The 27,491-nt window shown below is 39.5% G+C and overlaps 1 protein-coding gene and 1 long non-coding RNA gene across 2 annotated transcripts in view; one reads left to right on the top strand and one right to left on the bottom strand.

The window, feature by feature from the left end:
- Positions 1 to 745: 745 nt before the first annotated feature.
- On the top strand, positions 746 to 5,779 carry LOC310763659. Its single transcript, XR_014548746.1, has 2 exons — positions 746 to 811; positions 5,656 to 5,779. It is a non-coding gene; the product is annotated as an uncharacterized lncRNA (long non-coding RNA).
- Positions 4,126 to 27,491, bottom strand: part of BTAF1 (B-TFIID TATA-box binding protein associated factor 1) — a 39,950-nt gene continuing 16,584 nt past the window's right edge. Inside the window, exons 10-38 of the mRNA XM_083616119.1 lie at positions 27,145 to 27,240; positions 26,867 to 27,043; positions 25,821 to 25,961; positions 25,569 to 25,693; positions 25,244 to 25,364; positions 24,690 to 24,794; positions 24,255 to 24,404; positions 23,680 to 23,822; positions 23,352 to 23,526; positions 22,655 to 22,858; positions 20,799 to 21,225; positions 19,617 to 19,807; positions 18,569 to 18,722; positions 18,378 to 18,487; positions 17,152 to 17,353; positions 15,505 to 15,653; positions 13,727 to 13,879; positions 12,563 to 12,684; positions 12,299 to 12,466; positions 12,069 to 12,146; positions 11,851 to 11,980; positions 11,617 to 11,758; positions 11,342 to 11,472; positions 10,111 to 10,236; positions 9,475 to 9,627; positions 7,970 to 8,181; positions 6,938 to 7,097; positions 6,083 to 6,253; positions 4,126 to 5,739 (exon numbers count right to left, since the gene is read on the bottom strand). Coding sequence (XP_083472245.1) covers positions 5,590 to 5,739; positions 6,083 to 6,253; positions 6,938 to 7,097; positions 7,970 to 8,181; positions 9,475 to 9,627; positions 10,111 to 10,236; positions 11,342 to 11,472; positions 11,617 to 11,758; positions 11,851 to 11,980; positions 12,069 to 12,146; positions 12,299 to 12,466; positions 12,563 to 12,684; positions 13,727 to 13,879; positions 15,505 to 15,653; positions 17,152 to 17,353; positions 18,378 to 18,487; positions 18,569 to 18,722; positions 19,617 to 19,807; positions 20,799 to 21,225; positions 22,655 to 22,858; positions 23,352 to 23,526; positions 23,680 to 23,822; positions 24,255 to 24,404; positions 24,690 to 24,794; positions 25,244 to 25,364; positions 25,569 to 25,693; positions 25,821 to 25,961; positions 26,867 to 27,043; positions 27,145 to 27,240 — 4,566 coding nt within the window. The 3' untranslated portion in view covers positions 4,126 to 5,589. The remainder of the gene's footprint in view (positions 5,740 to 6,082; positions 6,254 to 6,937; positions 7,098 to 7,969; positions 8,182 to 9,474; positions 9,628 to 10,110; positions 10,237 to 11,341; positions 11,473 to 11,616; positions 11,759 to 11,850; positions 11,981 to 12,068; positions 12,147 to 12,298; positions 12,467 to 12,562; positions 12,685 to 13,726; positions 13,880 to 15,504; positions 15,654 to 17,151; positions 17,354 to 18,377; positions 18,488 to 18,568; positions 18,723 to 19,616; positions 19,808 to 20,798; positions 21,226 to 22,654; positions 22,859 to 23,351; positions 23,527 to 23,679; positions 23,823 to 24,254; positions 24,405 to 24,689; positions 24,795 to 25,243; positions 25,365 to 25,568; positions 25,694 to 25,820; positions 25,962 to 26,866; positions 27,044 to 27,144; positions 27,241 to 27,491) is intronic.

The raw sequence follows: 27,491 nt of genomic DNA, 5'->3' as shown, positions 1-27,491 counted from the left end.
CTGAGGAGTGGTGCAAGGGAGCCTAACTTTGTTTACCTGCAGCAGCCAGACAGGCAACCACCAACCAATACATCCTTGGGGCATAAATTAAATAAATTTAAACCTGCAGCTAGAGATCACAGAGGAGGACGGGGCATTGTTACCATGACAACCCACTCACCTTGACCCTCCTGAGTCATGATGTCCCTTCACATCTTTGAAGCAGCTACTGTTCTGTCTGCAAGTTTGCTGAATCATCTCTCCACTTCTCTCACCGATCAGATTATTCGTTATTCAGCAACAATTCTAAAGGTCCTTTTAAGTATAGTAGAAAACCCAGACCGCCCACGTTTAGCGATGTCCACAGCACAATATTAGTGTGGACGGGGAAGCAGAGTTAGCGGAATGGTTTCAGCCAAGATTCTAACAATGCTTATTTCTAGGCAAGGTTATAAAGGGTTCCCTCAAGTTAAAAAACGAGAGGCCTTCAAAATGATTTGTGTGCCCTCCTTGCATTAAAAGATGATTTTCCAAGTTTCAAACTTACTGTACTGTTGTCACTGGCAGCAGCTCTCCAGAATTTAAGACAGAGGCATTCCTAGCCCTACCTGGGGATTTGAACCTGGGACATTTTGCATGCGTACTGCCATTGAGCTATGGCATTTGCCTGTAAGATCATGTAAAAGCAGTCGACGTCGGCTCTAGAATGCTGCCAGGTGATCTGCTTTCTACAACCTAACCTGCAGAGCTGCTGCTGGCAAAATGAAATGTTGGACTTGCACCAAAAGGCAGCTGTGTAAAACAAATCAAGCCCAAGGAGAAAAAAGAGAAGGTAGGGAAGGATTCCTCATTTGCATGGTGCTTAGTAGGTTGCATGCACAAGGCCTAATCATCATGGGGCATTAATTAAGAGACTTTGCCATGGAGGAAAAATGAGACTATAAACAGCTCCTCTGGCTGATGAAAAACCGAGGCCAAGATGATCACAGCAAATGTCATTTAGCGCCTTCAAAAGACCACTAGGGATATTAGTCTTGTAGGAAGACTTGAGCAGTCATCCGCTAAGGGGTAAGAAAACATTTCATTTGCCTCTGAAACAGCCACATTGGCCTGTAGTAGTAAACAAATGACATCGAAAAGGAAATGAATTCAGATGTTGTGGTTGCTGCTGCAGCTATTAAATTTGTATACCGCCCTATATCTGCAGGTCTCAGGCTGGTTCAAAGGATAAAGTCAGAATATAAAACCACAAAATACATAAGCCAAACTGAGTTTTGATCATCAGGACTGAGTTTCAGTTTGTTGACAGTTCTTCAGTCTCTTACTGAGCCCAAACACTGGTTTGGCATTTCTACTGCCTCATTTGAACAAGATGAAGAATTAGGATTTATTTTTTGAAGGGGGGCAGGGGGGATAATCTGCATATTTGATGGCACCACATTCCAACACTCTTGATGAGTTCACTCAACAATTTCATGCAGGAATTAAATAGCGGTGGGATAATAGAAATTTAACGCCATGGAGCTAAGCGGTACCCTCAACACCACCTTTTGGCCATTCAAATAGGAAATTCATGCCTGTAAATCACAACGTGGACAGCCTAAAGCCTCTGCAAAGTGACTCACTGGGTTACTATAGAAATAAAATTGCCAGGTTTAAAGTCTCATGGCATTTTAAAGCAGGTTGATGCAGAACTTTGCTAGAACTAGAGCTTAAACAATAGCCATCATTAATATTTACCTCACTCCCGTGGGTGTTGTAACAGAAGCACAGCAATGCCAATGACAACCAATGTACTAAAATAAGTGTAATGTATAAATAGCAACTGTGAGTTATCCAAGGCAGTTTGGTACCCCTTTTGGAAGTAGCCTACTATTTAACGGCATTTTTCTCTCAGAGCACATATATTTAAGGTATCATCAGGTAGTTTATGCTGTAAATCAGGCATAGGCAAACTTGGCCCTCCAAATGTTTTGGGACTACAACCCCCATCATCCCTAGCTAACAGGACCAGGGGTTAGGGATAATGGGAGTTGTAGTCCCAAAACATCTGAAGGGCCGAGTTTGCCTATGCCTGCTGTAAATACTTGAAGCTTAAATGCTGATCATGTACATATTTTACTGTGTTTGACTGGTTTACAAACCACCCAATTGACTAGTAAACTGTAATAAAGGTGATGAACTGATAAGTCAATGTTACTTAGGGATGCTGGAGGCATTTTATAGCTAGACGACAGCTATAGCCTATTTTATTTTATGAGTGGGAAGCGTCTGCTTTCTAACCTTATGGTTTCCGTATTCCAGCATTTAATCCCACCTTCGCTTCTTGAATTAAGGCCAAGGTAGCTGCTGCTGGGAGTGCCAATGTGCTGTTTTCTTCGCCCCATAGTATAGCAGCTTCCACAATGCTTCCTACCCATATTTTGTAGCTTCCAGAGGACTACATGCCCCTAGACATCTCTTCCCATTTACCACATTAAGAGTGCGGGTTTATACATCCTTACTTGAATATGTCTGACTGAGCTCAATGAGATTTACTTCCTAACAGACACAGATGGGAACAATTTACAGTAATCCTTACAATGCAGAAAGTGACATCTAAACATCTTCCTAAAAAGGAGTCTAATCTTCCATACAGCAGCCCTAAAATAAACACACACAAAACTTTTCAGCTCCCTCCCAATATTCATACCGATTCTTAACAGAGCTCATTTAACAAGGTATGTAAACATTTTTAAGATCACAGGTATAATCCAGAGATTTGATGTTCATTTTAGGGGTTAATGGTTTTTGGCTGACTATTCTTTTGTTAGGTAAATTGCTGATAAACTGAACATCAATAAGTCATCAGGGGCAATTGCTTAGCATCTAGAAGGAGATGGTCTCCTGGCAGTTTGGGATCTTTCAGTGTTTTTAAATGAATCAGATTTTGATGTGAATTGTATATGGGGGAAAGAGAAAACACAGAAAGCAGAGTAGGTAGTTTGGAAGAAAACAGAAGAGAAGAAGTCAAGTGTTTCAAGCTGGAGTTAGCTGAAAATGGAGGAATAGCTCAAGATGCTCTTTGAGGACCTGCTTGAGAAGACTGCCTGCCTGCTTGCTTCCACTTATGCACCACTTGTATATTTTACTACAAAGTTGTTTATACTTCCAAATTAAAAGCACACACACCTAAATCTGGTGGTTCTGCATCTGACTGTTTGGGCCAGAGGAACAGCACACAGCAGCATGAACACAGCAGTAAACTCATTCCCCTGTTTTGAACACATTTAGCTACTGAAACTGAGTTAACCCCTCTACAAACTGCCATGATGTATTCCAAATATGGGAAGAGCTCACACATCTCTTTGCAGAGAAGTGATCTCCCATTGAACGTTAATGATCTGTACACATACAAGAAGCACAGCTCACTTACAATTCACGACCAGGGACCAACACAAGTTACCTAGTTAACATCAAAAAAATGCAGGCAGTGTTTACTGATTCTATAAATAGCCAGGGTTACCTACAATGGCTGCCAGCAACTATAAAGGATGGTGACAAGGAGCATAACCAAATAAGCTCATCATTTCTAAATACACTGCAGAGGATAAGCTCTTGCTGAAAGGTGGCAAAAGAGGTTAGTAGCAGCATGTGTGTGAGACAGGGGGGTGGGAGAGATGGTGTTTGACAACATTTCAGGGAGGTGAAAGAAGATAATTTGTATTGTCCTAAAATGTACAGTCTAAATAAAACCTACATATAAAGAGTAGACCTAAATTTGTGCACACATATTCTAGTAGAAGCCAGACATTTTCTCAAAGTACAACTGATAACTATATGCATGCTTTATGCTGCCCAATTTCTTTATCAGGCATTTTCATAAGAAGTTGAATTAGCCTGCGAGGACAGACAGGAGGATACCAAGATCAGTCATTAAAATCCTCTGCTGAAATAGCAGTAGATAGATCTGTGTCATAGTGTGATTTTCCTCAGCCATTTAATAGAAAAACCAGATCACACAATCTTGTAAGTGTTCAGCGCCAGGAAACCAGCTGCATTTCCCCCACAAAACATTCATCCAGAGAAATGCCAATTTTATTTTATTTTTTCCATGCTGCTGTCAGGTTTATGACCAAATATACAGAAAGAACTACATGAGATATATAACGGGATGATTAATGCCAGTTTGGCTTTTTTAATATTTTTTTTACGGAATGCTAGTTTAATGTTACAGTATGGCAGTTCATATATCTACTGAAATCTGACACACGTCCATTCATATGCAAGTGCTGCAAAATGACCTTGCTCTGTAAGTCAACATTTAAAACCAGCTCTCTATGTTGTTGAAATCTCATGGCTATTCAAGCTCCGATGCTGAATTGCACAGCAAGCGCCAACCCTAGATATGACAACTAAACATATATTTCATGTATGCATTCTGACAGCTTATGTAGGTTTGCCTTTAATATATTTAGAAAACCGTGTCCACGTTTGGTACAGACATGCACATCTATGCACAGACATATGTCACTACTGACTCCCTTTTAGAAGACACTTTTTTTAAAAAAATGTACAACTCTTGTTATTCTTACTCTGTTATTAAAGCTTCCTAAAATTTGTTACATGATTTCAGCTTGTAAATACTTCTTTCCCTCTGATGCCCTGAAGGCATTTCTAAATAGACTACCTCTCTGGACCTCAAAGCTTCTTCCCTCTTTCACTTAAGAGGTTCATGCATTAGAGAGTCTTTCTAGCATGGAACCTCAATTTTATAAGATCTACTGCTAGAAAAACTCTGTTTATATATTTGCTCTTTTGGTTAAAAAAAAATAGGATTGAAGTCTACTTCATACAATTGCTTTCTTAACTGGGCTATGTTCTAGCCACACATATATACATATAGATATGTACACACACAAACTTTAAAAATGGCACCCTCTAAACAGGATGTGGAAATGGCCTAAAATAAGCCATTACCTGCAATTCCTATGAAAAAGTCAACTGCTCTCAAAATGTCAGAAGACTGAAGAGCACCACATACTTAAATATAAAGTTGAGAACTTTAATACTTGAAGTTTCATTTAATTCCCTAATATTCTTCCAGAGTGATAGGCTTCGCCATTATTCTACCAATGTATATATCCTGAAGAGATCTAAACCTCATTCTAACTTGTTAGACTAAACATTCTTAAAGTATACTATGAAAGTTAGCTAAAGTGAGGTTTAAAAGAACAAACTAGTTAAATACTCAAACACTCTGTACAAATTACTGCAGCTTGAGGGAAGAGGGAGCAACAGGCATATTTCAAAAGAGAAGTAACACTTATCAACATGTGCAAAACCTGTTAAGACCTGTTTTATTTTTCTATCAAATAAGAATCTGTAGCTATTCTGGAAATTCAGAACTACCTTACAGTAAGTTTACATTTAGAGGTTTTGTATAATGCAAGTATTTAAGACTTTAACTATCCCAAAGTGACAAAGGCGGCTCTATTCAAAATGCCAGCCCTTTCTCATAATTTTTCCACAAGTATATTTACATGTTATGCTTGAAGTCCACTATAATTGCTTTAAGAGTTGCTGAATATCAGCTGAAAATGTCAACTAGCAACCACTGTATTAAAATGGTCATTTGAGTGAATGCATAAATTTTTCAAGACTATATTCGGTGTCATACTGTTCTTGATCCCACAGGTCTCCAAGATTCTCAAGAACGGACTTCATAGTTGTTTTTCCAGAAGCAGAAGGGACAGCATCTGATTTTTCATTTTTTCCATCCTTGAAGGCATTTGGAAGGTGAAGTGGAAGAAAAAGAGAAGAGAAGCACATTGAAATCTATGTATTTTAAGAGCCAGAAAGCATCTGCAAATACATAAATCAGTACTTAAAAGATCCAACAATCCTAAAGCAGTCTCTGCAAATTACAACACGATAGCAAGCAGAAGCAAGAGGGTACTCATCTTTCTCACATCAATGACATGAAAGACTTACGGCATAAAGGGAGAATGGCTATAATTCCACGGCAAATCTTACCAAACATTGTTGACTAGTCCAAAGCATTACAACTACGGTAGCATTAGCCGCTTGCTTTATATGTGATCATATGTGAGCTACTCTTTACCTTGTCGAGTGTGAAGAGGTCAAGAAGCTGATCTGTCCCCATGCTTTGTAGACTAGTATTCTCTTGACTAATCACTGTATTTGCAATATTCATTTTGAACTTCTGCAGACCCATTATTTTTTCTTCCAAGGTTCCCCTTGTAATCAGGCGATAAACATTAACAACTCGTTTCTGCAGGAGACAGTTAACATTTGTGAGCGTTCAAGAAACTACCACAGGGTAAAAGAAAATGTAGGAGAAGACACTCGATATACACTGAATTACACCATAACAGAAAATAAAGGAAGCAATAGAGGCCTTCATCACTGGAAGCAAATTTTTCACTGTACTTTCAATCCAGGTTTTGAACAAGACAAAAATGTTCACAGCATAAGAGAACCCAAGCCTGGCTCAACGGTGGAGAGGAAAGAAAGGAAGCAGACCCCAATGAGGACCTTTAAAGGAGTATGGAATAAATTGCAATAAATTATGGAATACATAAATAGTATTTTTTCCTTCCTAGGATAGTATTTTTTCTTCCTAGGATTTATCTTGGGTGTTAATAGGATCCCTTCTCTGGTAAATAGCAAATATCTATTTTTGGGCAGGGTGAAAAGTGAAGAAACATTTTTTTCAGGGGGAGGGGGAAGCAGTAAAACAGAACTTTTTGCCTTGAATCTCTCTTTGCTAGCTAGTCTATGCTAATGCTTTCAGCTCCACATCACCATTATTTTAGAAAATGGTGGTTATAAACTGAAAGCACAAACTCTGAATGATGGGGGCTATTTATGGCATTGGTTTAGGAAGCTTAAACCAATTTTGGATTTATTGAAATGGTTTTAATTGCTCCCAAATCGGCAGCAATTTATGTTTTACCTGTCCAATACGATGTGCTCGGTCCATGGCTTGGAGGTCTTTCATTGGATTCCAGTCATGTTCAACAAATACCACTGTGTCAGCCCCAGTTAAATTAAGGCCCAGTCCACCAACGTGAGTGGTGAGTAAGAGGACATCTATGGAGGGATCATTATTAAACCTGTGAATGGAAAAAGCCAGTTTAGATTTACATGGTTGCACAAAAGCTTGCAGAAAAAGCTTGAACCCACAATGGCAGGGCTGAGCAGACAGAGTGCTGGTGGGGTGGAGGGACTAGAGAGAAAGGGAAAGAGACAGGTCAGAAACTGACGCTAGATTGTGTTAAAACTGTAAAAACTTTATTGCTTGCACCTTCCAGAGACTTGTGGTGTTGCATGGACAGAAACCATGGCTTCACTAGAAACTGCCCATCTGCTGACAGGGCACTTCTAGCCTAACTCTTGAGGTGGGAGGGAGAAGAGGTTAGAAAACCCAGCTTAAGACAAGTCAACGATATGAGCTACTTCTGAATACCTTCACCAACCTGGGTCTGTAGATAGCGCCATCACCTCTAGATGGGACCGTGTGAGCAGCCAATTTCGACTTATCCCAGCTACGGTCCCTGCCCAGTGCCAAAGTGCCAAAACCCATTGTGACTCAAGAGCAATGAGTGCAAAATGTGAGTTCAAAGCAAAATAGTATGCTAAGAGGAAGGCAAACTCTTGTATGGCTTCCAGTCAGGAACCCAGGCAGAATTTCTGTCCATTAAGTTAACATCTGGTAAGCAAAATGTCATCTTGCAAAAGTAAGAGAGGGAAAAGTACCCACTGTTGCTGATAAGTTCACCTTAATGCCATTTTCATGTTTATGCTAGGCACCAAGGATGAGCGGTTCTCTCCTCTGCATCCAGCATAAAAGCAGGCCATTGGGGCCATTTGAGTTATGCATTCCAAGTTGACGCAAGTGAACCATAGGATTTCATTTCCTTCAGCAACTGTGGGAGCTCTACATGCAAGAGCTACTCTGTTAGAATATATCTGACACTGGATTTACCTTGACACAATGGAATGCCTCTGACCAGCAGGTATGCTGCCATCCAGTCGCAGGTAAGTAACAGAGGGCAAGTGGGGCTTGAGAAGGTCGTGTTCAACTATATCCAGCATACTCTTGAGTTGACAGAAGATAAGGATCCTGTGTTGTGCAACTATGGCTTCTGTGCCGCTTTCTGAGGAGCCTCCGTTTCCCAAGCCACAATCTAGTAGCAGCTTAAAGACCAAATACAAAAAGCATGCCATTAGTCATTGAACTTAGTAGGCATATATTCTCCACTGAAAATGATTACACAGATTTCAACCACTGGGGGAGTCGTCGTCGCTCAAACAGGACAGTGCATGCTCCGCTTGCTGAATTCAGATGTTTAATCCCTGGCACTGCCAATTAAGAGACAGGTAGCAGGTGATGGCAAAGATCACAACCAGAGAATCTGGACAGCTGCTGCCAGTGAGAAGAAAATACAGGACCAGCCAAATCTAACAGTGGAAGAGGCGCCTTCCTAGGTGTCATAATATCAAAACATGAAACCAATGAAGCGGCAAAGAAGTTAAAAATATTTGATTCTTAGACCCTCTGGAGGTGCACATGTACATGCATTAGAAGCTAGAGAACGGCTAGGACACATCAGCTGCAGCACCATTTATTTCTCTTTTTTAAAGTAGTTATGGGTGAAATCTACTTCATATTAATGACCGAGTGCAAGTATTTTGGCATAAGCTTAGAAATGAGACACGAGTGACAAAGCAAGAGGCAAATCTGCTTTTCATAAAAGACGCTGATTCCAGGATTGCAACAAAACAAGAACAGAAATCATGCAAATGTGTTCAGGATGATAGAATTTCTATTTCCTTAATGTGTTTTTTATAAACCGATCTATACTGAACACTTTTATCCTGCCTTGGTCAGAACACACCTGGAGCACTGTGTCCAACTCTGGGCACCACAATTTAAGGAGGACAGGAATGTGTGCAGAGGAGGGCGACCAAGATGATCAAGGGTCTGGAAACCAAGTCTTATGAGGAATGGGTCGAGGGAACTGGGTATGTCTAGCCTAGCAAAGAGGAGACTGAGAGGAGATATGATAGCCGCCTTCAAATATCTAAAGGGCTGTCACATTGAGCAAGCTTGTTTTCTGCTGCTCCAGAAGCAAGGACCTGAAGCCATGGTTTCAAGTAACAATGACTAAACATCAGGAAGAACTTTCTGACAGCAAGAGCTGTTTGGACAGTGGAACAAACTCCCACTAGAGGTGGTGGACTCTCCTTCCTCTGAGGGTCTTGAAGCAGAGGTTGGATGGCCATCTGTCATGTATGATTTAGTTGAGATTTCTGCATTGTAGGGGGTTGGACCAGATGACCCTCAGGGTCCCTGCCAACTACAATTCTATGAATTTTATAATTGATACCACAATTTCTTTCCCATCCCTTTGTTACATATAAAAAAATGAATAGGCTTAAGAAGAACACTTTTCCTAAAACTAGATATGCAGCCAGGGTTTTCCTCACCTGTTTTAAAGCAGACAGTTTAGGTGCATGCTGGATGTCTCGAAGGGAAGAATTCTCAACGGCAAGCTTTTCTGTAATCCTCTTGTGCTCTGGATGATGGGCAGTTAAAACTAATGCTGGATGGTTGCAGAGTTTCCTTAAATACTGCAATGCCTAAGAAAAAAACCCATGAAGGAAGCCATTAAACAAGCATAACAACTTAATATATATTCAGATAAGGCACAAGATAGTATATTTCTCTTACTTGTCGAAATCTTGCCAAAGATTGGAGGTAGATGCCATACTAACAGCTAATTAATGTTCATTGTTTAATTATAATCAGTTGCGGAGGGCAGAAAAAAATATGATTGACAAATTTGTCCCTGGAGCAATTACTTTACCCTGTATTTTTAAAAAATAATTTCTTTGCTTCCTGTGAATCTAAGAATACTCCGCACTCTATAAGTTATAACGTATTATTTAATAAATTTTACATTTATATATCACCAAGCTTAAAATCTATTTTGAAATTTAGAGGCAGCTCACTGCTTTGGTTCAATATAACTACAGTGTTTAATCAAACAATCACCAGTTACATAAAAATTACTACTTTTATTAAATGTTTGTAAGGAAGATGTAACAAAATGAAATTTCAACCTGAAACACATGTCCTGTGGCTTTAAGTTTTGGTTTCTCAGTTTCCTCAACCAGTGACACTGCTGAAACAGTTTCTTCCACATCACATTTGGCACGAGACTTGGCAAAATCTTCATAAAGCTGAACCTATTAAGAAAGGAAGAAATTTATGCTTAATAGACTATTGTTCACTCCAAAATTACCTCACAAAGGGGTGTGCTCAACAGCAGCTATCTTTTTAAAGAGGGTGGTACTGTGGTCTAAACCACTGAGCCTCTTGGGCTTGCTGATCGGAAGGTTGGTGGTTCGAATCTGTGTGACAGGGTGAGCTCCCGTTGCTCTGTTCCAGCTCCTGCCAACGTAGCAGTTTGAAAGCACACCAGTGTAAGTAGATAAATAGGTACTGCAGCAGCGGGAAGGTAAATGGTGTTTCTGTGCGCTCTGGCACTTGTCATGGTGTTCCGTTGCTCCAGAAGTCGTTTAGTTATGCTGGCCACATGACCTGGAAAGCTGTCTGTGGAGAAGCGCCAGCTCCCTTGGCCTGAAGCGAGTTGAATGCCACAACCCCATAGTCACCTTTGACTGGACTTCACCATCCAGGGGTCATTTACCTATTTACCTACTCCCACATTAACCTCAACAATATAGTTGACAGAAGGTAAGCATCCTGTGTTAGACAGCCATGGTTTCCGTTTCATTTCTTAGGTACTGTTGTCTCCCAAACTATAATCCAGCAACAATTAAAACTACTGAATGCTCAAGACACTGCCATTTTCAGGATTAAGCCACTGCATTTCTTCTTTGCAAGGGAATATAGAACCACAACTATCTTATTCTTAACATAAACCCAAAGGAAAATGCTTAGAAAAGGGCACTCTAGTCAACTATTCATATCTAGAGGGACAGAAGCTTTTGCTCCACACCAGAGCAGCATTGACTATCCTCACTGTTGATTCCCTTCATTATTATTAATATTATTGACCATGCACTACATATAAACTACAGCACAAGACAAAAGCTATTTCAACAGTCCAGAAGAAAAAAAAGGGTTTTGAGTCCAAGAAGTTATGGCTAACTGCTCATCAATGAGGAGGTTGTTATCTTGGACACAAGCCCCAGCAATATTTTTCAGGCACGACACAACATAATAAAATTCCAATTTGGAACAAGTATAGGATCTGAGAAGATCTACAACAGGCTTGTTTGTTGTTTACTAATATCAGTGGAATGCAAACCAGCGCAAGGAACTTGCCTGTAGAGGACTGAGGATGCAGTAATAGTCTTGAATAATTTTGGGCGGAAGATCCTGTAGCACATCTTCTTTCATCCTTCTCAACAAAAATGGCAGTACCTGCCTGTGCAATGCTTCCATTGCAAGAACACCTGCAAATGCCCACCAAAGGAAGAGCATATGGATCAGCAAAGCCACTAAACAAGAACAGGATTCTTCTGGTGTCTCACCCACAGCAGGATTAACTTTCCCCAAGAACAACAGTGCTTCATTAAGCAACAGAACTTGCTTCTTACCGGCCTCCTGTTCTCGACCAGAGCTCCGGGCATCTCTGCTTGCTAAGATGGGCTTGCTATAGCGAGCTGCAAACTGGCGCTCAGTACCCAAAAATCCCGGCATAAGGAAGTCAAACAGTGACCACAATTCTAAGACATTGTTCTGAAAATAGGATAAACAATCATTGTTTTTAATTACGGGAAACTGGGCCAGTTCTCATGCATTTATTTATTTCAAGAGATAGCGGGAATTACCTGAATTGGTGTCCCAGAGAGGATTATCCTATAATTGGCAGTCAACTGTTTTATTGCTTTGGACAGTTTTGTTTTTCCGTTTTTGATGACATGGCCTTCATCAAGAATACAGTAGTTAAATTTAATATTTCTAGGAAAGAAAACACAACTAATCAACTTAAAATAGCCTTGAAACATACAGTACCTTTCAAAATAGCAGGAAGAACTATAGCTTTTACCTGAAAAAATCAATGTCGTTTCTCACAACATCATAGGAAGCTACAATTAGGTTGTACCTTTTCACATGGTGCTGCAACCTTAAGAAGATAAAGTATAAAAAGTAGAACTTTAGAGACGGCAACAAAAAATAAATCTGTACACTTATTTTTAGTACTTTTCACATAATCACAACAGAAGGAACTGTCACTGCAAAGCAAATCTTAGAGCCAAGCTATATTACAGTACTTACCTAGCCCTCTCTGTGGGAGGGCCAGTATAGTGCAAAGGATTTAGATACTCTTTGGAACAAAATTTGCCCACTTCATCCACCCAATGGCCTGTGAGTGTGGGAGGGCACACCACTAAGGATGGGAGTGGAACACTATCGGCCATCTTAGTTCTTGCATATTCTTGGGCCCTTTGGAGAACAAAACCAAATCACAAGAAATGTCACATCTTCTATACTGCAAATATGTTGATGTAAAAACTGACTAGCCGTGATTGCGCATGCTACCTGAGACAGTGATCTCCTGCAAGAATACAGATGGACTGCAAGGTTTTACCCAAGCCCATATCATCACAGAGGATTCCATGAAGCTTGTATTTGTTGAGAAAAGCCAACCAATTCACACCTTCCTGTGAACAGAAAGGAAGAGGAACATAATTTAGGATTCTGTTCTTATGCCCCCTATAAAGGCTCCCACAATTATTAACATTTAAAATACATTCACAGCCAAAAAAACAGACAGCAAGTAGGCTAGATAAAGTGAAAACAAGAGGCAAAATTGAAATACATTAAAATTCTGGTGCAAAAAAAAAAAAGTCTTACCACTCATCTAGCAAAAAGAAGAATAAAAAGCATTTTTCTCCCCAGTAACCACACCTCTTTGGGGAGTATTAATGCTTTTCTTAGAGATTCTGCTAGAAGTAAAAGCTCAGTCCTCTCCTCCCAGCCAGACCTCTGACACTTTAATGTTAACATTATACCACTTCATGAAACTGCCAGCACTCAGAAGTGTGCACTAGAGCCAAAAATTTGATAAATATTTCTAAAACGTCTTAAGTACAAAAATTTAAGGCCACCTAGTACGGTGCTTGCACAGAGGAATTTATTTCCAACTCTGCTCATGTATTTTATGATTAATCTCAGGAATCTTATTAGATACAATTCTTGATCAGTAGAAGCTATACAACTCTACAGTGGTACCTCGGGTTAAGAACTTAATTCGTTCCGGAGGTCTGTTCTTAATCTGAAACTGTTCTTAACCTGAAGCACCACTTTAGCTAATGGGGCCTCCTGCTGCTGCCACGCCACCGCTATGCGATTTCTGTTCTCATCCTGAAGCAAAGTTCTTAACCCGAGGTACTATTTCTGGGTTAGTGGAGTCTGTAACCTGAAGTGTCTGTAACCTGAAGCGTATGTAACCCGAGGTACCACTGTACTTGCATTTTTTACAGGTAGGCATTAATTGGATTTTTTTTTTATTTATGTTCAAGTCTTCATAAAATTATGATTGGAAGCAGTGTTCAGAAGACCAGAAACTATATGATTTTCATATCAGGTTCCAAAATACAAATTTAAATAATAATAAAAGCTACTCAAACCAATCCACAAGACAAATTTGATAAGGAAATTATGTGTGTCTTGAAATTAAAAAAACTTCCCATAAGAATTTACCTGCTGATATTTTCTTAGTTCTGCTTTAATGGGTACTGGAATTTTATAGTTTTCAAGTTTTTTCCCATCCAACAATTGTTCTAGAAAATGGCGCTCTTTGGCTTTAATTTTGATTAAGTCCTCAGGCATATTTGGTGGGTCTGGAATGCCAGCCTGAAACAAGAAAATATATATTTATATGTACAGTATCTTGCATATTTAATTAAAATAAGAAATAAAGTTCATGATATGCTAAAAGTTAATTTTAATTTGTGTTTCAACTCTATCAATACTAATATTCTACAAAAAGCATAATGAAATCACACAATTTGAAAGTGTCATTAATTTGAAGTAACTCAGCTTTCAGACTTTTAACACAGAATGGGAATTAAACATTCAAACAAACTACTGCCTTCCAGTGTAGTTATTTTCTTGAAAATAATGCTGTAGAAGTGTGTTCAGTTCACAATTAAGAAATAGTGATGCTTCCATTACATGATCTACTCAGGAATCGGCAGATAAATAGCAATCAGCAGAAAAAACAATTACCATAATGGCCTGAATATAAGCCTTACTTTTTTCCAAATTCCGACCGTGAAAAGTTAAATTTGTGACCTTACAAAAATTGGCTTTTAGGATATCCTTGCTGAAACAGACATACGGTAAAATGGAACAGGTGTGAGTGCCTGCAGAATTTTAAGGGAGCGGCTTATATTTGGGTATTGCCTTTTTTCCTTTTCCCCCTCTGGAACTTTAAAGGTGCGGCTTATATTTGGGTGCGGCTTATATTTGGACCAATATGGTAATTAGTTGAGATTCCTGCATTGCAGGGGATTGGACTAGATGACTCTTGGGGGTCCCTTCTGACTCTATGATTCTATGAATTGGGAGAAAGGTAAGTCTCAATGAAGTGCAGGTGTTCAAACAGAGCATCCCCTGAACTCTGCAGATATATAGGTGTTCAAAGCCTCAACAGCTATGTCATCTAACATGCAGGTTCCATTATTTATATAGCACCATCTGCATACCAGTAGATCACAGATCTATTGTGTAAGGTAATCCACACAGTGGTCTGTACAGGATGCTTTAAAGACGAACTTATGTTGCAACCAAACAAGAAGGACAAACTGTACAGAGAAGTGTTTTCCCAAGCAGATTAAACTATGATCAGGCATTGAGAATTAATGTTTTAAGTGGCATTATGACACAGTAAAATCAAAAGAGTTAACGGTGATTTACGTGGCACAGACACCCACTTTGTCAGTTTCAAGCCTGCCTCCTTTAAACTGACAAAAGGTGAGGGAGAAGAGAGGAGAATGTAAAGGACTCATTTATCTTTTCTACAACACTGACTTCTTTGTATGCTGTTATGTTTCTTGCTATTCCTGAGTGGTTTCTTGATCTTTCAGTGTTAAATTTCACAGTCATAATAGAGATAGTTTCAGTGTTTGCAAATGCACAAAGACAAATTTAACTAAGAGTCTAGAAAGGTGCTAGGATCAAGAATGAAGAATGAATCGAACATCGTATGAAAGAATGCATTTGAAATTCAAAGTGAGTGTTCAATCCAAGTATTTGTAAAATATAATATTCCAAGCTGCAAAACTTCATATTTTAATCAGTTGAGAAGATTTCTGACACAAAATGCATTACTTGCTGAATCCTGAAACTTTTACTTATTTACCTAAATAAGATGCAATACTGAAAGACTGCTCCTTTCTATCACTATATGCCAATACGCTTTTTTACAGGGCTCGCTCACTGACTCTCTTCAGTCAAAATGAAAGACTTTGACTTACCTCAAGAGGCATTAATCTAATCAGCGTAGCAAAGCACTGGGTGGCCATGAAACGCACACTGTCTGTTTGATCGCTCATTCTGCCCAGAACTGGAACCACAAGGAGAACTATATAGGGAACAATTCCAACATCTAGCTGTTCCATTACACCTGGATTAATAATTAAGGAGCTTCTCTTTACCAGTTTTGGAGCCATTTCCACAACAATAAATCCGTCTTATCTAATCCCAAAATGCATCTGAACAACAATTACTGAATCACATGTGCATGAATCTTAATTTCTGAGAGCAGTGTTGCCCTTGTGGAATGGGGCTTTCCTGCCTCCCACTTTCTAAGGCAACCCCTGTTCCCCCTGAAAATATGTATTTTTGATACAGCTGGTCCAGTTATGAATATCTGCAACCCCTGAAAACTTCTCACTTACATTTTCCATTTTCTCTTCAGATAGTTCTTCTTTTACAGGTCAGATGGTACATTTTAAAAAACTACCTTCCAGCTCAGTGCTAAGAAAATGGCACCAATATAGAATTTTCTATTGCTATAGCATGCTGTGCAGTATTCATCTTAATGGAAAATAACATTATTTTTTTTAAAGGAAACAGGGTGGAATCCCACTTTTTGCTTTTCAATGATCAGAGGAAGACTCATGTTGCATAGATGCAGCATGGGATTGGATGCAGGCAGCCCTGCATAAGCTAAAGAAAGCAGATCTGATAAATGCTGTATTAGGCGCAGCCATGAAGTATCCGCTGGAGTGAATTCCTTCCATATCAGTGTGGCGCAGTAATTGCTGTTATGCTTTCCCTCTCATCAGAGCCATTCTTCCTACCACCGCCCGCCCCTTACCGAAACACAACTTGGAATTATCAGGTTCTTCAGGACACAGTGGTACACTCACCATGGCAACCACAGCGAGGACATGTGTGGACTCCTGATGATGCTACTTCTCATAGTGTTAACTGTACATTACTTGAATTCTGGCTCCCATTCAAAGGGCCACATGCAATTTTCAACCTGCACACAAGAACACTTCAGGCTATCCCCACACCACACAACTCATGAAGGTCAAGGGATCTCTGGTGTCTTTCAGCACAGCCTTCACCAAATGCGAATAAATTGTGGCAATTAAAAAAAAATTAGACGGAACTGGAATCATATTAAGGCTGGGCAGCTATAAGCGTAGGTACATGATCATCTCAACTACTGAAGAAAGATACTCTCATGACTTGAGAATATGGGCAACTGGAAGTCATGTACCTGGGTCAAGGTAGAAACAGTCTCTGGTCATTACTATCGAAGTTAGTGGGTTGCAGAATGGTTTCTAGGACACTTTCTCTATACAGGAGTATCCAGTGTCAATATACAGAATTCCAGGCATCGGACTAGAGCTCAAACAATTATTATGCATTTCTTTAAAAAATATCTTTCTTCTACCAAGCCTGGAATCAGGTGATCATATATACCATGCTAGTAAGAAGGGAATATTTCTGCTCCAGTTCAGTCTTGCAGAAGCACTTGCCCTTTTGAAGAAACTCCCCAGGCTTCACAAAACTTACTAAATCTTCCCCACGAAATCATACATCTGGAGAGCATTTCAGCACTTAAAGTCATACATGAATACCTCTTCCTTAGAATCAGAAAAGGATACAGGCAAGAGCTTCAATTGCACCCTCTTGCTTGGTACTGTCATCAATTGCTCCCAGCCAAGGAAGAATCTTTTCCAAGAAAATGTGCATGGTTTCCAGGGTGGCCACTTTGCTCATTACACCTACACAGCGAGCAGCCATGTGCCTCACTGCAGTGGTGGGGTGTTGAAGGCACATACAAAGGTAAGGCAAGTGCTGGATCAACTGCAAAGAGAAATCACAGCTGTTTTAAAACATACTGAAGGCCAACTGTGAGTAATTTATTTTGCTAAATACTGCAACCTGCATAAACTCAAAAAAGAACTTTATCATAATCACACACAGGGCATTAGGTGCCTTTTAGGCTACTTGGCTCCTAGAACTTCTGTACAAAGAGGGAAATGTGTAATGCTAGTGTATAGTTTTATATTCAGGATGGAATGAAAATCAGAACATATTAGGTGTTCGGCAGCTTAAAATATTTTGGGCTCATTTCCAGAAGGAACAACCATAACTTAACTAAGATGTTCATTTCAAGAGACCGTTTCAGTAAAAAACAGAAAAAAGCAAAGTATATGTATCATATCACCTCTTGTAGAGAAATCATATTATCTGCGCAGTAAAGTTTACTTTGAAGGATGTTGCATCATTCCTAATAAAATGATGAATGTAAAGAGTTAACTGAACTGAACAGAATGGTGTTCCTGCAAGGAACTAGAGGGAACAAGAGTAGCCCAATATCAACACGGAGATGTATATGTTTGGGATGGTTTCTAGTTTTATGTTCCAAATCAAAGGCATCAAAAAGGATGTTCTGCTTTAATTAGTAATTTAGTGAACATGCTGCCTCATCTTGTTATCTCATAATCACAGACCAATAAGTGTGGAAAATTACCTCAGTGGTATTGATAGTACAAACTTGGTGGAAATGCATGGCTGGTGTAAATAAGAGGTCAGTGAGTGGTTGTTGGAGCTGCCGTTGTTTGGAATAGAACAGCAGTAAGGGACTTAGGAAGAGGACTGTAACCACTTGGGGTCTCACTTTGAAAATAACAGATTTAAACACAAATATCCTAAACATTATTCATAACTGCAAGCTACTGTTGCATAAGCATTTTTCCTAGTTTAGAAAACGTGCAAACGCCAAAAAATTGTATTCTTGAACAGCATCACTTATGTTATCCATTTCCAAACATCTACATTGGCAATTAAAATTGTGTTAGAAATAAATTCAAAACATTTAAATTACCAAAGGGTGAAGCTGAGCATCCATAGAAGCTGCAGTTGTTTCAAAAACCTGTAGAGAGTTCACTAATTCCTGGGCTGGACCATCTCCTTTTTCCAACAGCACTTTTCTGTCTGCAAGAAGCAATATCATATTATCAGAAGAGTTTCAGAATTCAACTTTTAGAATACCTATACCTTAAGAAATACACATACCAAAGTTGTCTATGTCAATACTGTTCCTTAAAGAACCAACCATAGCGTCCCAGAGATGTGGCAAACCCACGGCCATTTCACATCCAAAGTGTTTAGCAATAGTGGATAAAGCAAATTCTGCTCCTCTTCTCTGTACAACATAAGGCTTCTGAGCCTAGAATTTGATAAGGTAAAGAGAAGGGTTATGAAGCAAAATAAAAAAGTTTTTATCCAACCATACAGCCTGCCCAGAATAAATTAGACTGCCCTAGACTACATATCAAGATGGAAACAGAAAGCAATCACACTTACACAGAGAGAGCAAAGTAAGATCAGCAAAATTTGGAGGCAAAAATTGCCACTGATATAGGCCTACAGGATATAAATCACTTCTCTCTCAACAGAACCATAACCAGAAGTGACAAACACAATACGAACAAGCATCAGATTAATGTCAAAGGCTGTTGATTGAAAATGCATGTGATCAAGGAACAGGCATAACTGCTAAATCTTCACAGCTAGTTGACTATTTCCAAAATCAAATGAGATTCCGAAAATGGTTTTCAAGGCCAGTTTTGCATGTATGTTCATTACTGAATACCTGCATGTGCAAATGGACAGATTATCTCAGATAATTGTGCTTTCAAAAAATGAAGCCTATTCAGAGTTACAATATATTGTGTAATCAACTTATGCACATCTTGTGTGCTAACCAGTGAATAGAAGTAAAGAAACCAAGAAAATACTCTAGAAGAGCATTGCCAGAAGCATTATTTCTCTGTCCTTTCTTTTTAATCCTCTATGTTTTCTATTTGTTGTAAACTGTAGAAACTGATGTTGACACATGCTGCATCTGATCACTCACTACACATATTCTATTGGCTACAGCAGGGTATTTCTTTCAAGCCTAATTTCAGTGGTGGGACAGGACACTGAAAGGGCCAGGGAAGGCCTGTGAGGGTGCATGGGCACCACATTAGCATCTCATGCTATACAGGGTCATGTACACCTGGAGTGGAGCACCACACAACGACATTTGCAAGAATGAAAATGAAAAGTTCACACCCACTTCGTCAAGCTCTGTGGTTACATTTCCACTACTGCTTGTAGGTAGATCTCCAATTTGGGCTTTGGGGGCCTTTGGTGTAGGACCTCGCCTGCTTGTGATGGCAAATGCAGCTTTCTGATGCCTGTACAGTGTGATTATACCTCTGTGCTTGGTGACTGTATGATGCATCCCATCTCTTTCAGAATTAGATCCTACAATAAATAAAAGGTGGCAATTAAAACATTTTTTCACACCCAGGGCGCAATTATGCTAATAAAAAACAGTGAGGGGAAACCAGGAACATATGTTTTCCTCTCCAGAGGATTGAGAGGGTGGGGAAGGGAGAGTAGAGGAAAAGACATGAAGGAGAGACTAGAAATACAGTCTGGAAATTCAGTTCTCTGATAAGCACTAGAGCTGAATTAAAGAAAGGGGCAAGATCAAAACAGAACACTAAAACCATTGTTTTGAAATGCACATCCTTCAAACGAAATGGCATAATGGGGGGGGGAGGGTGGACAATGAAATTCAGATGCATGTTATTTTTAGTGAGAAATTAAATAAATGATATGCCTAGATGCTATTCCTCCCTCCCACCTTGCCTGGAAGAGGGACTTGGATACAGGATCTCCTCTAACACTTTTAAACTTCCAGGGTGAGTGAGTGTTCAGATAAGGACAGCAATTTCTTTTCCACGCAGTGACAGTAAATCAGGGTAGGCTCAAACCCAAGATCTACTTCCTCAATCTCTTCTAGAAGCCCTGACCGGGACTTAATCCATGGATCAAACACTAGTGGTATTCCCAAGAAAGAAGTATGTTCAGAAAATGAATGTTTACCTTACTATAAGGAAACTTGAAGCACTGCAAGCGTAACACAATGAAGTTGCTGTTCATTTAGAACGTTACTCTCGTTAAAAAAAAAAAATCACGGTGCCAAACACAAGAATGATCAACCAGTGGTCAGTTGGTACCACCAGGTTAAACAAAACATTTTAGGAGTTTCTGTAATATTTTCCTACTCAGAATCCAAAGAAAGCATCATGAACAGTACCAGGCAAAGATGCTGATTTTATTGCTAGCTGGAAAAACTGCTTTGACAGTCTGTCAAGGATTATTCAAACGCCCCAAGCTGTTTTGGACAGCCTCTTTGTAGGTTTCTCTTCTACCAAGTTACTCATCCACAGAATAGCACATAACCTACCTTTTGAATTTTCATGGCTGCTCTGAGGTTGTGCAGGGCATGATGCTAAAGGAGTAAGATGCGAGTCTACACAGAGAGAACTGCAAAGATTTTTTATGATCTTTGAGTTGGGACATGGAGATCTTGTTGTACACTGCTGAAGTAACTTTGCTATGCACAAAGCGGCATGGTTTTGTACTAGTGTGTTCTCTTCTTTCTTCACAGCCTCCATCAGTGGTTTTATGACAGGGTTTAGTTTTTCTGGAAGTTGTTCAAGATTCACAACAGCACAGGCAGCAAAAGTATGCACTCTCATCTGCAATGTTTGCCATTCCTGGTTTGTTTCTGAAACAGTCATTTGGACTTGTTGTCGTTTGCTTTCTAGCTGCTGCAGAACTTTAGGATTTAGATCAAGAGAGGATGTAGCTTCATTGAAGACAGTAGTGACCTAAGAAAATGAAAATTAACCCAAAGCAACATTGCTCTATTACAACAGAAAGAAGGACAGCAAAGTTTGCTGGTTTGTTTACACATGGTGCTAGAAGCTGATACTTGTTTTTTGCTTGTCCCCCCCCCCCCCCGGGACAGGTGATATTGTACGCTCTACCTCCAGAAGTAGCCAAGGCAGGCAAGAGTACATGTAAGTTCAAAATAAGCCTCCATAGTAAAATTATAGTAAAGATGCTTAGCACACCCATTGCAGGGCTCAATGCATTCTAGAGAAAACTGCCAAAGATATGGCAGTGGTAAATGCGAGATAGTCCATAATACCCTGGACAAAATTTTGTCCAGATAGATCCATCACTAAACATTGATGCATCGTTTCTCCGTGTTTCCAAGTTTCATAAGTATGATGAAAAGGAAGGCCTTGATTATGAGCTGAGCCGTATGTGACCCTCTTAATGAGGGTGTACCTGTACTTCAATATCCTTCTGCCTGTTCTGGAATCTCAGTATGAGAACAGATCCCTTTTACCAGCAGACAGAAAAGGTAAAGGAGGACTGAGAGGCTTGCAGCTTATTCTGTTGCCCTAAAGAGGGTAGAAGCTACCATATACTGACTCATTTTCATTTTTTTGCAGTAGTAGTACCTTGCTGCCTTAAGACAGCTGTACAGTGGTATCCCGGGTTACAGACACTTCAGGTTACGCGTTTTTGGGTTGTGTACCACGCCGAACCCGGAAGTACTGGAACGGGTTACTTTTGGGTTTCGGCGCCCACACATGCGCAGAAACACCAAATCGCAACTCGTGCGTGTGCAGACGCGGTGCTGTGGGTTGCGAACGTGCCTCCTGCATGGATCAGGTTCGCAACCCGAGGTTCCACTGTAACTTATATTTTTTAGTGGCAGCTCCCACCTTGCAATTAGGCAACTGCCCTTCTATTCTGTTCTTCAGTGCTTTTTTCTCACAACTGGAAGTGGCTGCAGCAAATACTTAACGAATTACACATCGATTAACAAAATCCATCAAAGAAAACTAGTGTACTCTTTACAAAACACAGTATGCACATGTTATTCTCATAAAAACTTAACTGTTGAAACTTTTTCCCTGGGGTGAGGGGATTAATACGGTCCCTTCTGTGAAATTAAGATCTGGCCAGCTCTGTTAGTGGTGAAAGATGCACTGAGGAAGAAGTGCCTTGCTTTGCTTATACGGTCCACATCTACAAGCCAGACACCTCTACAAGATGGAAGGGGATTTCTCTCTGAAGACTGGTAATACGTTCCACACTATATTTATTAGTAATATGCATGGGGGGGCAATATCTTTCTGTGTAGCCACAGGTGAATGCTTGTATGCTACCACGGCTGCTCAAGCTCTTTTTTACACTGCTCACCTAAGGATTGGAGGCTAGCCCTTTCGTTGAGTCACTCACCAATTCATTCGCTTGATCTATTGTAAACACACTGCAGTTTACTCTGCTGCCCATGTCAATGTTTGCATCAGTGAAAGAGGAGATGAGTTGTTTACATTCATTTTGCATTCGGGTGAAGGGAACAGCAATTTCATCATAATACAGATGCTCAGAAAGGACCCCAAGCAAGCGTGACTGGACAGCAGTAGTCACTTCTTTGTTTTCCTGAAAGCAAACACCATGTCGTTCAGCTGTCAAATTAGCTATTTTAAGTGCAAGCAATCTTCATTGTCCTTGAAGAATAATTTGGGTTTGTAAAAAAAATATTTTTATTTTTTTACAAAAACAGGCATTTCCAACATATACAACTGCTTATAAGGGGCCAAAGAATTGATGCAACTAGTTCTACATGTCTAATACAGCTGATGGCTTATTATCAAACTGCTAGTCACCCACCCACTCTACTCCATCTCCGAGAAGCTCTGAACGCAGTTTTCTCACTACGTGCATGCCTAGCAATACATTTTCAATCAGTCTATGTGCATCAGGAGTACTGAACACAGCCCTGTCAGCTACATGCTTTCAACATTAAAATTAGCACCTTGCGTAACAGCTCATGACAGTATAAAGAAAATGTAAATCTGCTCCAAAAATATAACTGAAGCTTAATGTTTTAACTTTGAAAAAGCATGCATTTTTACTGAAGTACATGTCTTACCTTCTGCAAGGAAGCCCACTCACAGATTACTAATGCAACACTAAACCTCTGCAAAGCAGACTTGGAATTCAAGTGGAAAAGCAATAGCTGGGCTAGTGATTCAGCTGGCTTTATTTCTTGGGAAACGGTATTCACACCTTGATCACAAATACAGCAGCAAAGTGCTCCAAGCAATCTGGAACAACAATCAATTTTATATTAGTTACACTTCAAGTAACACACTGTTCTGCACAATCAAACTTGAAATATGTTATGAATAGCTTGTCTATAAACTCATTGATTTTCCAAAAAAAAACCCCTGTTTTAAGATTTTCAGTAATAAACTGACTTTGCTGCCATCATCCGGGCTCTCATAACAACATAATCCCTGGTTGCTAGATCTTCGGCGACACTTTCTGCTCCAGCAATATATTCCTGTACTGCTTCTTTAGTCGGGGCTTGACCTTGCCGCACCTTGCCACCTGTCTTTTCCTATGAACAAGATATAAAAAGTTGTTGGCGCAAGCCTCATTTGCTTTCACATCCTACTTTTTTGTTTTTAAATTTGGGCTACAGATATGAGAAAAGCAGCCTTCCATTACAGATACATTTAACACTACAATGTAATACCTTTTCAAGTCAAATAGTATTTAGAAAACAATCCTGACTCTTACAGAATGTATATAATTTCTAAAAATTGCGTAGCTTTGTCTTCAATACTACTAACCCTTCTGGTGCAACCCCTGAGCCTTGAATGGTTTCAGGCTCCATGGTTCTCAAAGTAAGAGGCAGCCCTTGCCAAAAAGTGCAAGCATTTAGTTAGAAAATGCCTAAGCTTGTGACATGCACAGTTCAGATTGCTCCATAGTATAATGCAACAAAATAAGCAAAACACCACCCAAAGGAATACAGGTCTCTTCTGACCTTTGATCTGGCTTTCACTTCTAGCAACATATTTAAATCAATAGGCAAATGTGACGGCTGCATCATTAAGCAGAGCCAGGCTCCCATCCACGGACACGCAGCTGCTACTACATATTGTATGGAAGCCTTGCTTAGTAATTCAAGCCACACCTAAAAAAAGGAGAAAAACAACATTCACAGGATTATAAAAAACAACAACAACCCTTCATATTCAAACATCTTACATTACCAATTTCTTTAAGACTTTTCTGTGCACATAAAATACATCCACAATTTTCACCAACATATTCCAAGGATCATCATTTCACACTGCATGGTACAAATCAGATTTGACCAATGCTAAAACTGAACGATAGAACATTGCAAGACAGCATCCGCACACAACCACATTTACAAACAGGGCAAGGTAAATTTAAGTTGCAAAAGGGCGCATACCTTATGTATTAGTTCCAGAATTTCTTGATTGCTTTCTAAAATACAGAACTGAAATATATGTCTTAGCATGTCTTGCAAAATGGGAGTAAGCCAGGCTGCAGAACTCTAGAAACAGCAAATAAGAAATTATCAAAGCAGATTATTCTAACAAAACAAGCTTATTCTCAAATAAGCATATCAATGGTTTTTATTTTTTAATTTTTAGGACAATAAAGCAATATAGCTACTGTTTTGGTGAGCAAGCAAAAGTAATTCCTTTCTCACTTGAGTGTGCTATACACACAGTATATGTGAGTGGTATAAGTTTACAAATTAGTTCTCATACAGTTGGAGGGACAACTCTCCCCACTCCCGGCAAGCCATACTGGAAATACAAAAACTCCACATCAATGTATTTTTATCCAATAAAATACTAACCCTTTTGAACCAACTTAAAAAAATAGGGGAGACTTTTAAAAGTGAGGGAAAATGAGAAGATGAACAAAGAAGTAACTGATAGATTAGAAAGGGTCCGCCAATGTCCAGAAGACAGCTAGAAGGTAAATAACTCTCACCTGATCCTCTGTAGATAATAGGGTAAACAAAGTTTCTAATGCTGCTTTTCTAACAGATGATATTGTATGATGTAGGAATGGCCACACACGTGGTACGAGAACTGTGAGTGATTGCTGAATACTGAGGTAAGTGTGGAAGGAAAAAGAAGAAGATCACATTGTAATTCATATTCGTTTGTATTCATATAAATTTATAAAGCAAAATCAGTGCTGCTGTGTAGGTATGCTGACAAGTAGAATTCATTCTATATATTATTAAGACAAGGTATTTTGAAAACAGTGTATTTTTACATAAAAATTAAAATTGTGAAAAGAATTAAATTACCTGCATTTTCGGACCTGAGAATACGTCAAAAGGGATGAAAGAAGGGTCATAATGCTATTTGTGGAAGCTGTTAGATCGTCTAGTTCCAGGAGTGCATCCCAAAGTACATTAAGAATAAAGGGAACCTAGATTATAGACACAGAGATGAAAATACATGAGGTGAAGAGAGTTTCATAAAACATGGATTCCTAAGACTTGGTTTTTCCTTCAGAAGGGTAACAAAACATTTAAGTGTCGGTGTGCTCCACTTACATTCTGTGGCTGAAGATGCACAAGGCTTTCCACAACTGGTACTAAAGATGCTGCAGCAACAGCTCTAACATCATCATCCAAGTCTTGCAGACCTTCAGTTATGGCAGGCAATACTTTAGGCAATAAAGTATCAATTAAGTCCTGCAAAAGCAAGAATCCTTAAGCTGAAGATCAACGGTCAAAGCAAATTCTAAGCCTGTAGGCAGGATGACTGTTCCTTTTCAAGCACACATAGACTATTTTCACTTTAGGTAATTTAGCATCATTCTGCCTAACAGAAGACTCAAGTAAGCTGAGTGTCTATCAGTCTGAAATGGAGTCACTCAAAATATAAGGTAATAGTTTCAACCTACACACAATATTCTCTAGGTACACAGAAGTATGCAAGTCACAAGAACACTAAGAAAACAAAACAAAACAGAACAGAACAGGGTGACAAATACCTGCAAACTCCCAGGAACAACAGAATTCTGATGGAAATTTGAGCTCAACAAGGAGAGACCAAGGGGCCAAAGCTCAGGCAGACTGTGTGAGTCTATGAATAATATCTACGGTTGGGACATGGTATGTTAGGGTGACAGCTGGATAAAAAGAAAAAGAGGGGAGGGAGCGTTGGCCTGCTGGAGTTCCTAACATCCTATAGTAAGTATCCGGGAGATGTGCATGTGGGAAACAATAAAGGAACGTTTTTCTGCCCACCTCTCAAAGTGGGGCACCTTTCTATTTCTGTCTTAAGGGGTGAAGTATACACCAACACTACGCTGCAAGTTCCATTATTATTATTATTATTATTATTATTATTATTATTATTATCAACAACGAAGGAAGCATTACCTAGTCTTATCATCAAAGAACACATTTCTAAGCCAAAACAAACCCCACCCTACTGGTGGGTACAGATCAGGGCAGGAAAGGCCCACAAAACTGCTCAGTAGAGATATTCACATACACATTGCACATGTTGGCACAATGCCACTTTATACAGCAGCCAAGACTTTGAAATCAAAGAAGGAACAATAGCACCTTGAAGATTTAAAACCAATTACCTGACGCACTGCCAAAGCATACTTTATCCCCAGCAGGCCACCATGTCTCACTTCCCACTGCTCCTGTGTCAGTAATTTTAGCAAGATAGCCACAGTTTTATGAACTCCACTCTCGTTCATGTACTTCAGCACTACGCCCAAAGTCTGAGCACAAGTCTCTCGTACTGGAGCCACAACCTAAGGTTTAAAGGGAAATAAACACACCCAGCGTAATAAAACAAAGGCATCAGAAAATTGAGCCCCATATGCAAATTAAGGCGTCAAAGATTGATACTTACTTCATCTGAAACAAAATCACCAAATCTGTCTAATGCAAACACACAAAGAAGCCTGATAGCCAAGTCTTCCAGCCAGTCTTGGTGTTGTTGAGTCATCTGTTTAGAAAAAAGGTAAATTTTGAAAAGGTGAAATATTCAAGATTGTTACTTACATTTTTAGTCGCTTCCTGACAAAAAGTTAACTAAAAGTGACTTACTATATAGTTCCAACATTAAAACGAAATATAAAAACCAGAACACGATAAAAAATTAAAACAAACAAAAGGCAGGTCTAATATAACCCACCCTACAAAAAAAAGGCAAAGAAAGAGCCAAGATAAACCCAAAACTCTCAAAATGAAGGTCCA

The sequence above is a fragment of the Podarcis filfolensis genome (assembly GCF_964270895.1).
Source record: "Podarcis filfolensis genome assembly, chromosome: 5".
Taxonomy (NCBI): Eukaryota; Metazoa; Chordata; class Lepidosauria; order Squamata; family Lacertidae; genus Podarcis; species Podarcis filfolensis.
The sequence above is the reverse complement of the archived record's forward strand: the minus strand, read 5'-3'. Positions and strand labels throughout refer to the sequence as shown.